The sequence below is a fragment of the Oryctolagus cuniculus genome, chromosome 1, assembly GCF_051225735.1.
Source record: "Oryctolagus cuniculus isolate XC-2025 breed Fujian yellow rabbit chromosome 1, ASM5122573v1, whole genome shotgun sequence".
Lineage (NCBI taxonomy): Eukaryota > Metazoa > Chordata > Mammalia > Lagomorpha > Leporidae > Oryctolagus > Oryctolagus cuniculus.
The window spans coordinates 58,976,975-58,988,959 of record NC_142867.1 but is presented as its reverse complement, the minus strand read 5'-3'; the positions used below and the strand labels follow the sequence as shown (position 1 = coordinate 58,988,959).

The following is an 11,985-nucleotide window of genomic DNA, read 5'->3' as shown; positions in this document are numbered from 1 at the left end:
ATAGACTGTGCACTGCCCCTGGATACCCACCTCACTGAAGGCCACCTGCAACTTACTGAGAGTGTCTATCCTAGGGGTGTCCAGCCTCTGGTATTGCTACCCATAGTCAAGCCAGAAGGGATGGCTCACCTGCTCTTCACTGTCCCCTTCTACATCCCTATGAAGAGTGTCTCTCTCATACAGTATTCCTGTGTTGGTTTCTGGCATGGAGCACCGTCTTTATAGGACCCTAGGAGGAGTGATAGCCCCCTTCCACCCTCGCCAATAGCCTTTGGCATTTACTATGGGCGTATCTATCACTATAGACCCTGCCACACAGGTACTGCTTTGGGGTCTTCTAAGGGAAAGAGAAGCCACTAGCAGTCTCAGGGATTCCTGATGTGTCTCTGAGATGTCTCTGAGTTGGCCTTTCTAGTGTAGCATTCACTACTCCACTTTCACTCTAACTACACTCCAAAAGAGGCCAAGCTTCGTGGAAGAAATAAAATTTTGAAGCTGGAGAAAGGAAATAATCAGAAAAATTGTCCTGCTGGTTGAATAAATCAGGGAATACCTGCAGGACAACTCCAAATCAAGCAGGGAAGAGAGGGTGGCTGGCATGCTCAGAGCTGCAGGCAGTGAGCCCTGGTCCTCAATCTAAGCCTAGGCAAGAAGCTCTGTGCAGGACCACGTCCCTGCCTCGGGTGTCCCCAATGGCAGGTGTAATTCTCCCTTTGCCCAGTATTTGCCTTTCCTAAGGACTATGGCAGAAACTCACATCCTTCTTCTACTCAAAATGCTAAATTGTCAAATGCTGCCTAGGTTCCCTGGGCATATGGGCTGCAAAATTCTACTAGCTGTATGGTCATCTCTGCCACCTCACTTCTTGAGGCCAGGAGTGCTAGAAGAATTAAGAACTAAGATTAAAAGTGACTCTCCAGGCCTCAGGGGATCAGCAAGCAGCCTTGTAGTTCAGTCATCTTGACCAAGCCTCAGTGGCATCAGTGCCCTCAGCTCCTCCACAGGCAAGTTCCAAACTTTCCTAGCAACTGGTGATTCTCATGACACTTCCTCTCAGTAGGGAAGGGCAGAACAGGACAAAGGGACCTAGGCCACAGAGACCGTCCTCTGCAGTCAGGGGTACTGATTCCCTGAATGACGTCCTGTGATTTATTACTCCGTGAAAGCTTGGTGAGTGTTGTTAGACAATTTAAAAGGCATTTTTATCAATATGAAACTTACTGATGTAAAAGTGCATCTTCTAGCTAACAATACATGGTTTGGCTTTCATCCATTTTCTTTATTTTTTGAATGTTCAACTTATAATTGCAAACAGTGAAGATAGTTACAAAAATATTAATTTCTTGTTGGCCAAATGCTGAATGTATCATGGTTATTATCCGAATGATTATCCATTGCATTAAATTTATCTCCAAACTAGGGAGATATTGACATAGGGATATTGGTGGTTTTTCCTATCAAGTGAACTTTATCTCTAAGACATTGACTTTCTCACAATTTATATGAGAAATACTTTTGCATAGCAACAGCACCCAAGACTTGATTTTTAATTTATCCAGATTTGATTTTATCAAAGAATGGCAACTCCTCCAGTATGGCAAACTCAAAACTTTCAGAGACTAATAAAACCATTTCTTCTAATAGCTGAAGACATTTGGATTCAGAGATTGAGTGATGAGAGCATAAACTGTATTAACTGACAAATAAGCTTTCCAGAAATAAATTGTACCTTCATTTGAAAAATACAATGATTTTGAAAATAGTTATAATTTTCTTTTTAAATTTTTTAAAATTTATATATTTGGCAAGTAGAGTTACAGACAGACAGAGGGAGAGACAGAAAGGTCTTCCATCCACTGCTTCACTCCCCAAATGGCCGCAACAGCCAGAGGTGGGCCAATCTGAAGGCGGGGCCAAGAGCTTCTTCCGGGGCTCCCATGGAAGCACAGGGGCCCAAGCACTTGGGCCATCTTCCATTGCTTTCCCAGGCCATAGCAGAGAGCTGGAATGGAAGAGGAGCAACTGGGACATGAACCAGCACCCATATGGGATGCCAGCGCTGCAGGCAGAGCCTTAGCCTACTACACCACGGCGCCAGCCCCCAAATATTTATTTTTCCCTTGAGGAATTTCAGAACTAAATTTCAGTTTTTATGTTTAAAATTAAATTTTTCAGCACCCTTTATATCTTAAAAGCACACTAGAAAACACAAGCAAGATAAAAGCTCAGGAATGGATTGCCAAAGATGGTGCATTTTTACTAAAAGGGGCACAAATGTGCTCTCCCTGCCTGTGTGTCTGCAGCTCAGAGAGCTCTGCTGAGGGCTTGTGGGCTCTGCTGGCCCTACCAAGGCTCATGGGCCTTCTCTGCTCAGCAGTGAATCTGCATGATGGCCCAGATTTTGGTCGGTACTTCCTGATTTTGTTTTCCTGATGGAAAGAGTGAACGCTAAATGTTTTGTTGAGATGAAGGCCTCGGGCAGCCCCGTACCAAAGCCTCCAAGGGCAAAGTAGGTGCTTTGGCTGTTTTCCATCTTAGAACTCTTGAGGTTAAAAGCAAATTCAACCAAATATATTCTAAAACATATGTTCTATGCAAAATTAAGTTACATCCTCTTGAACTGCACTGCTGGGTTGAAGCAAATTTATTTGCTTGTGAAAAATTAACAAGAAGACATTGGGTTTTGCCATCTAATGTTTTCCACACTTGAACTTCCAGTAACGTTCATGAGTGAGGCGCAACAAGAGGAAGCTGCCTGCCTGCCTCTCTACCGGGACTGCCTGACGGATGAGGCAGACCTTGCTGTAGCAGTCAAGCCCTTGGAGGTTCTAGGTCAATGTAATGGCTTTCTGGCAATGACTATCGTAGTCTTGTGTAGTCCCCTGACTGTGGAAGGTGCCCGTCCTGCTTCCTGTTCCCTAAAATCACAGCGAAGCAAAGGAGAAGGTATCCCTGTCACCAAACAGGGTGAGAAGATAGTACATAGGCTTCTCTTTTAACATATACAATTCATGGCTTTCTTTGTTGAACTTTTTAATTTTTTAAAATATTTAATATTTTTAAAATATATTTTTTAAAATATACAATTTATGGCTTTCTTTGGTGAGCTCTTTTAAACTATGCAATTAATGATTGCTTTGTTGAGATTCTATGTTGTGTGTATGCAAGGCAGAAAAGGAAAACATCACCTAAAGCCAGCACAGATGCAATATCCCTAGCTTTTTTGTTTGTTTTAAACTATTGATCTTGAATTTTCAGGAAAAATAAAGATAAGAGTTCAATAAATGTAAACAATGATTCAAAGGAAACCAAAGGGTTCTGTCCGTAACTGTATGAAGAGTCCAAGAAAAGTCTAGCAAATTATTCAGATGCTTATTATACTTGTTAGGTCAACTATTGACACTTCAGGGTGGCCGTCTGGCACAGTGGTTAAGACATTGCTTGGGCCACCTACATCCTGTATAGGAGTGAGTGCCTGGAGTCGAATACCAGCTCCACTTCTGGTTCCAGCTTCCTGCTGACATGCATCCTGGGAGACAGCAGGTAATGGCACACAGTACTTGGGTCCCTGCCACCATGTGAGAAACCCAGAATGAGCTCTGGGCTACTGTCTTTGGCTTGGCCCAGCCCTGGCTGCTGCAGGCATTTGGAGAGTGAACCAGCATATAGAAGATTGTCTCTTTCTCTCTCTCTTTCTTCCTCCTCCTCCTGCTCCTCCACTTTTTAATAAAATAAGTAAATAAAGCATATTAAACTTTATTTCAAATATTGGGCATTTGGCTAGTTGACTGCACTATGTTATTTTCCCAGGCCATGTAAAAGTAGCTGTTGACAGTTGCCTTCCTGAAAAACCTCCCCTACGTGTGAAGCCTCAGTAAGATCCACTGGCCCTTGGTGAGCCTTTTCAGGCTCAGGAAACTAGTACAGCCTTCAAGTCTTCTGGAGTTTCCATGAGAGGAAGGTGTTTATGTAAACAAGGAAAGATTCCCTCTTTTACCTTCAATCATGGCCTTCCTTGACAGCAGGGTACAATATAGAATCACTAGCTTGGGAAAGGTAGATTTCAGACTTGATGCTATATTTATACAGGGTTAAAGACTGAGAAAGAAGATTGTTAAACTTTCACCTCCCAGCTGACACCATTTTAGTGCATGATTTCACCATTTTGGGTTCTATCCCTGAAATATTTGCCCTATTCTGGCAGCCAGAACTAGTGATGGAGACCAGCTAGGCCCTGGAAGACGCAGAATGACCCCAAATGAGTTGACTGCAAGCAGAGTGCAGCTTGGAGAGTTTCCTTCCCCTTGGTGGGGCTGAGGACCCACTCTGCCAGTCACCAGCCCTGAAGCTCCAGGCCTCACCTTCCTGTACACCCAGCCACCAGGAGTCCATAGCGCCTGGTGCAACCAAGTCTCCCACACACCTGAGGGAGAAACGGTACCACACTTGGCTGTTCTTGGTTCCCGCCCTTCTGGGCTTACAAGGATTTCATCAATCTTCAAAGGGCTCAAACACACCAGAAACATGGCTGGGGGAAGCCCCTGCCTAGAACTTCCTGCCTTGGCCAGCCCTGAACTGGTCATGGCGCTCAGCATCCTCAGGTCACTGTACTCAAGCACACACAAACACACACAAGTCCAGTTATGGGCAGGAGCAGCTTAGATGAGTTTGGTGTTGGGCCTCATGTCCCTCCAGCGCAGAGGAAAATTATGGCAGACAATACAATCTCATCAGAGCCAGAGGCGTGTGTATCTCTTTATCAACATGAAGTTCTCTGGGTATTACAGAAATTGCTGCATGAGCAAATGGAAGATATCTCTCTCTCTCTCTCTCTCTCTCTCTCTCTCCTCTGCCTTTTAAATAAAGTGAAAAACAAATTCTTAATTTATTCATTTGAAAGTCAGAAAGAGAGAAAAAGATCTTGCATCTGCTAGTTCACTCCTCAAGAGGCCACAGTGGCTAGAGCTGGGCCAGTCCGAAGCCAGGAGCCAGGAGCTTCTTCTGGGTCTCCCATGTGGGTGGCAGGGGTCCAAGCGCTTTGGCCATCTTCCACTGCTCTTCCTAGGCCATTACCAGGGAGCTGGATCACAGGTGGAGCAGCTGGGACACAAACCAGTACCCAGTGGAATGCTGGCGTTGCAGGTGGTGGCTTTACCAACTTTGCCACATGCCAGCCTCAAAAATAAATTTAAAATTTAGAAAGTGCTGCGTGGGAATGGCAGAGCTAAGACAAGGCTTCATGAATGCACTTTGTCTGCCTGGCACAGGTAGCCTTGTCTCAGAGGCCTCCTGTCTCCTTAGATACCTGCAGCCTTCAGTTACAGCGCCTCTCCCTCCTCGTTTTATACAAGAGTCGTATGGCACCAGCCTCCACAACCCATTCCACAGCGAGAAAAGTGTTCCAAAAGCTTACTTAGCTCCTCCAGAGCCCCAGTATATGAACGCAAGAAAGGATCCATGTTGGAGACTCCCTGTGAAGCATTTCTCAGGCACATCCGTTCTGTTGAGAGGTTCACATGTCATTCACATGCAATGTTTGCAGCTGGAGTTCCTCGCCTGAGCGGTGCTGAGCAAGCACCAATGCATAGCAGAGGGTGGTGCATAGGGCCAGGACCTGGGAGCTCTGCTCCTGCCTCTGATGCTGCGGCTGCCCCTCTGGGTCCCAGTTTCTTCTCACATGAATACGGTTGACCTAATGTGCTCTGTTATTCTTCCTCCTCTGGTGTCTGTGTGTCTTGGGTTCTAGGGAACTGCTTTTGCCTGTCCCTAGGAAAGCAGGGTGTCTGGAATGGGACCAGTCTAGTCTTAGACACAGGCTGCACAGAAACCCAAGTGCAGGCCAGCCCTGGAGGAGGGTTCATGATTTCTGCAGGATATCAGCCATCACCCCATCCCCCCCCATAGTTTCTATGTTCCTTCTTCAGTGGGTTTTCATTTTCATCAAGTGATCTAAAAGGAGTTTGAGAATGTCCTGAAAGTCCTTTTAATAACTAGTGATACTGAGTGTGGATCACAGAACTGGGACTGGCACTTTCCCGGCAGAGGAAATTTCGTTTTGAATTAAATGCCCTAACAGGGCCTCTCAAAACACGCGCAGAGCTCCTTCGAGGCTTTCAAGTAAGCTGGAGGGAGGAAGAGGGCGGCAGCAGAGCACTTCTTGGAAAGCGAGCTTCTTGACAAGCAGTAGGTATTGGGGGAAGGAGAGAGGGAAAGACAGTGTGCGCGGATGGTTCAGAGTCAGGGGCAGGAAACAGGGAGGATGCCGAAAAGCCTCTCTCCCTGACCCACTTCTGGAAGCAGCAGCCCTGGAATCCCCTGCCTTGGGCTGCAGGGGAAGCCTTTATCCCAGGAAGCTCGTGGATTTGTCCACAGCCCACCCCCTCGTCTCTGTGCTCCTCATGACATTAACACAGAAGTGTCACAAGGATCCGAAACGAGTACCTTCCTTTTACAAATTGCACAGCTCACACAAGTCAGCACTGCCCACCTGCCAGGCCCCTGTGTGCACTGGATTGAGATAAGGATTTCTGGGGCCTAGTACAAAGAACAAATCCTTGTACCCTGTACAGGCTGCATTTTTGAAACCACCCAGTCGGTTTGGTCAGGAATATCAACTAAATTGGGAGGTGAGGAGAGGAAATGGAGATTTGTAGGTACTTTTCTAGAGGGAGCTCATTCCCTTTCAAACCTTCAAAGGAAAAGGACTTCTTGGTCATGGTCAGATGACTGCCTGAAAAGCCTCTGCCCTCTAGTGGCTAAAGGTGCCAAAGAATTTTTTTTGTACAAAAATTGACCCAATCTTTAGGCCTGAGTCACTGAACTGAGACCACCCAAGGAGGCATTCTCTGGAAATGGTGGGTAAACCCTCAGTTTTAAGTCCTGGGGCTCTGTTACCAGTGGACTAAATGTTTGTGAAACCCTGGAGAGTTCCCCCAGGAATCTGCCCAGCAGAGACCAGAACCACTCCATGCCAGGAAGACACAGGGACTATGTAAAACCCAGCTTCCCCACCAGTGCCTATGAGCACTGGCCCTGTGGTTTGTAAAGGAAGGAGCCGGTGAAGGCAACCATCAAGCAACAGGAAACCATCTGTGACTACCAAGTCTTGCCCAGCTGCAGCCACACTGCCCACACCTCCAGAAGTCACTAACCCATGTCCCAGCCCCATTAGTGACTCTCACTAATCTGTTCCTTCCTCTGCAGTCTGGTTACCCTCTACCCCCAAGCCCTGGCTTGGAGAGCTGTGAAGTCTTGGTGGAGATTTGATTACCAGACACTAAGGGAACAGGGACACAGAGCAGGCTGCCTGACCTCAACCAGTCATTCCTGCTGGGCCTAGCCTGTGAGTTGTGCCTCCAGGGAGAATCAGTTCATGGGAAACTTCCAAGGAGGATTTCCGAAGTTGAACCAGGAGGATCACAATGAGAGATTTGCAAGTTCTAGGGACTCTGGTGTACACAGTTTTTATTTCAAAGAGCAGAACAAGGATTTTCTACCAAACGCTGGGCAGGCAGAGGTTCCATCCTGGGACTGTGAGAAGGCAGGGCCAGGCTCTCCAAGTCGGCAGAGAACAACAGCACTGCCAACCACTTGAGCAGATGCTGGCCCGACAGGACTTCCCGGTAAGAACTGAGAATACTGTACTCTGGGTAGGTTCAGGCCAAGGGATGGGAGAGGGTAAGAAGAGGCAAAGGGGATGCAGGTAGCATCTTAGGAAATTCTCCTGTCAAATCATGACAGTACTGAAAAATGAGAAGGCTGGTGATACTGACTGAAGCTCTATGTGTCCCCCCGATATGCATATGTTGAAGCCCTAACCTCTGCTGTGATGGTATTTGGAGATGAGACCTTGGGGAGCTAATTAAGTTTAGAAGATGTCGTGAGGATGGAGCCCCAGATGGGATCAATGTTCTTATAAGAAGGAGACCAGAACCCTCTCTCTCCACCATATGAAAACACAGTAAGAAGACAACCATCTGCAAAGTGGAGCAAGGGTCTTTGGAAGACACCTCATCTGCTGGCACCTTGATCTTGGACTTCTCTGCCTTCAGAACTAGGAGAAATACTATTTGTGCTTTAGGTCACCCAGTCCATGGTATTTTGTTACAGTAGGCCAAACAGATGCAGAGAATTGGTGATCCACAGCAAAGGTTATGTGAGGTTGTAAAGTAGGTAACTAAAGGTGTATCTGGCAATAATTGGAGATATCACAAGTATTGACTAATGACTGTCTATTTATCAGTTGTATAGCACCTTCTAGGGGGTTCTTTTCTGACTTCCTATGCTCTCACACAAATATGTAAAGATTTTTAAATGGTTTCCCAAATATTTCATTATCCAGTAGAAAAATATCAACTATCTCAACAAACTCTTATCTTCAAAATATCAATCAGAAAATTCTTAATATCTAACTTAAATCCTTACACAACCTGTCAATTTTTTTATTCCATCCTGAAACAACCTTTAGTTCATAGGAAATTCCACAGGCCACTCCCTCTTCCTTAGCTCCTATCTCCATCTCATCCTAACATAGGAAAAGACAAGAGTAACAGATGAGTAAATAGTCAATACATCTAGGGCAACATCACAGTACTTAAGAAAGGCATCTGTTTCAAGCCCCTGACCCCCTCTCACCCCTGTGCAAACAACCCCAACCCTCACAATGGGATGCTCTCCTACCATTGCCTCTGCTTGTAGATATGTTTGTTCTAGCAAATTGCAAGCTCCTGTGGTCAGAGATATGTCCTATTTTCATAGCACATTGCCTTAAGGTGTCAGTGAAGAAACATAGCCCTAACCTGGCACACTTAAAAACCATCCTTACTAGGCCGGCACCGCAGCTCACTAGGCTAATCCTCCGCCTTGCGGCGCCGGCACACCGGGTTCTAGTCCCGGTCGGGGCACAAGATTCTGTCCCGGTTGCCCCTCTTCCAGGCCAGCCCTCTGCTGTGGCCAGGGAGTGCAGTGGAGGATGGCCCAAGTCCTTGCACCCCATGGGAGACCAGGAGAAGTACCTGGCTCCTGCCATCGGATCAGCGTGGTGCACCAGCCGCAGCGCGCCGGCCGTGGCGGCCATTGGAGGGTGAACCAATGGCAAAAGGAAGACCTTTCTCTCTGTCTCTCTCTCTCACTGTCCACTCTGCCTGTCAAAAAAAATGTTTTGGGCATTTTCCAGGGGACAACAAAACTATGTTTTCTGGAAACTTATTTCTGAAGGTGTTCTCAGAGGCTGCCAGCCCACATCTCTGTAGCAGAGCTTCAGTGTGCAGATTAGCCCTCCCCTCAACTTCCAAGATTGAGACTTCCACATGTTACCAAAACAGATGCGAGAAGAGGTTATTCTGCCTGGGATGAAGGTGAGGAGGTGGTAGGAAGGCTTGAAGCTTGGGTAAGAGTTCGTTAGTCACCAAAGGGAGAAACAGTCTAGGCTACCAGGCCCCCTCAAAGAAAGATAGCAAATTGAATGGGGAGCTGGGGGCTCTTGTGGAGAATGAAGGTGGCAATGGTAAAGCTGAGCAAGAAAGGCTGGCTGAGGTCACGTTGTAAAAGCTTTCATTTTGGCAAAAGATCAGCCGATGCTTTATCTAAAGAGATGAAGATGGGGAATAAAAGGCTGCTACAGTCACTCATGCAGGAAACAAGGCAATTACTGGAGATACACAAGACTGCCAGATGTGAGAATGACATTAAGACAAACAGCTATTAGGTGAGGGGGGAGGCAGGCTTGGCTAATAAAAGATAAAGGAGGAAAGAGAGCTGAAGAGAAAAGAGGTGCCCTGTTCATTTCTAAACGAATTCTGGTATCCAGATGGGTTGCTCTTGAGTTGGGCTCTGCCCTCTCACAGAATCCCAGAGCTGTTAGCACCGCTCAGTAAAGGGGAGCCCCCACCCCCGGGAGTCCAGAAGGCTCTAGAAAATCCAAGGGTCATTTACTACGGAGACACATTAGCAAAGAGAGCCAGCAGTGGTGGAAGTGACCAAGAACTCCAGGAGGAGTGGGAGATCTGGTTAGGTCTGCCTCTGTAGGCTAACCAGGCTGGCCATTTGGGGAAATCGTTCAGCTCAGGACTGGGCTTACAGAACCAGAGCTGGTGACCTGAATCTATCCACAGCAAAGAAGAAACAGTGAATATCAAAGGGCTTACGTTTCCCCTCTGGGGATATTGAGGCAGCCAAGCAGAAGGATCAGACACTTGCAGAGGAGAAAAGAGGGATCTCTGTGCTTAATCACTGTCCCCACTGATGCGAATGTCACAGTGGTGAAGGCCAGAGGTTAAAGGCCAGACATCAGAGCAAAGTAAATGACTTCATCCCAACTGCAGCCTACTGTGCACCAAGCCATCTCTTTCATCCTTACCAGCACAGCGCCCTCCCAGTAGATAAAGACCATAACTCATGGCGGCTGTGCATCCGTGGAAGCTGTGACTATCTCCAAAATGAGTCTGGTTTTTGTCTTTTTTTTTAAGATTTATTTATTTACTTGAAAATCAGAGTTACACAGAGAGGGAGGAGAGGCAGAGAGAGAGAGAGAGGTCTTCCATCCGCTGGTTCACTCCCCAGATGGCCGCAACAGCCAGACCTGTGCAGATCTGAAGCCAGGAGCCAGGAACTTCTTCCAAGTCTCCCATGTGGGTTCAGGGGCCCAAAGACTTGGGCCGTCTTCTACTGCTTTCCCAGGCCATAGCAGAGAGCTGGATCGGAAATGGAGCAGCCAGGACTTGAACTGGCGCCCATATGGAATGTTGGCACTGCAGGCGGCGGCTTTACCCACTACAACACAGCGCCAGCCCCTGGTTTTTGTATTTTTGAAAACTGGTTATAAGAACATGAGGATTTCCACTCTGGCTCTACCCCATAGCTCATTGATTCTAATGGGTTAGGAGTATCAGCTGTGGGATTTGCCGCCTTTACTTGGGATGGCAAAGAATAAAACTCACCAACGAAGACCAGGTGTGGTCAATCAAAGAAAACCTGCCAGACTTTACCTATAAACCTGATGAATGCAGAGCAGGTGCTGTGGGGGTTGGCGATCACTGGTGACCAGAGACAAGGTACCTGTCAGGGCTGGAGAAACTTCCAAGCCCATCCCACAGATGCAGCCGTTGTCCCGGAAGCAGCCCTGCACTGTGACTGAAGCTTCTCGCTGTGTTCTTTCCCTCCCCACCCACACACAGGTAATTCTTTAACTTCATTAATGTAGAATGCATGTGTTATTTAAAAGCCAGAGTTGTGGGAGGTGGGGGGAGAAAGAGAGGTCTTCCATCCACTGGTTCACTCCCCAAATGGCTGCAATGGCCAGATCTGGGCCAATTTGAGCCAGGAGCCTGGAGCTTCTTCTGAGTCTCTCACAGGGGTACAGGGGCCCAAACACTTGGGCCATCTTCCGCTGCTTTCCCAGGCCACAGCAAAGAGCCAGATTGGAAGTAGAACAGGCAAGACTGGAACCTGCACCCATATGGGATGCTGGCACTGCAGGAGGCAGGTTTACCTGCTGTGCCACAGCGCCAGCCCCCAAATGCTTAGACCATATGAAAGAGAGGTGGAGAGAAACATCCACATTCAGAGGGGACAAGTGGGAAATTCTCAGTCTTTAGCACCTCTTTCAGAGACTGAATGCAAACCTGGCTCTTCTGAGTTCTGGTCAGAGCCTTCTCCATAGTCCATAGATGTCCCACAGTTCCCCATTTTGGTAGGTAATTGAGAAAGAACCATGGGGAAACCATTTCTCTGCTGTGCCTTTAAGAGCTGGGAACACTCAGGAAGGGAGAGGTCCGGAGAAGCAGAGAACTGGACAGCAAAGGCAAAAATGGAAGATTCTACCTCTTTGTCCTAGAGATATGATTTATCTCAATTGGCTTAGGGCCTTCCGTAGGGGTTGGACACATTTCTGGCCTGCAATTCTAAGAAAGGAATTCTGACCTTAGTGATTGAGAAAACTCTAGCACTTCCTTACAAAGGACTTTCATTTCCTGATAGCTTTGCTCT

At 47.1% G+C, this 11,985-nt stretch overlaps 1 protein-coding gene across 2 annotated transcripts in view; it reads left to right on the top strand.

Moving 5' to 3' along the window:
- Positions 1-10,983: 10,983 nt before the first annotated feature.
- Positions 10,984-11,985, top strand: part of OLFML1 (olfactomedin like 1) — a 30,717-nt gene continuing 29,715 nt past the window's right edge. The window contains exon 1 of one of the 2 annotated variants that reach the window (XM_089329609.1): positions 10,984-11,174. In XM_089329609.1, coding sequence (XP_089185735.1) covers positions 11,001-11,174 — 174 coding nt within the window. In that variant the 5' untranslated portion in view covers positions 10,984-11,000. The remainder of the gene's footprint in view (positions 11,175-11,985) is intronic. The other variant, XM_089329618.1, reaches the window with a different exon arrangement.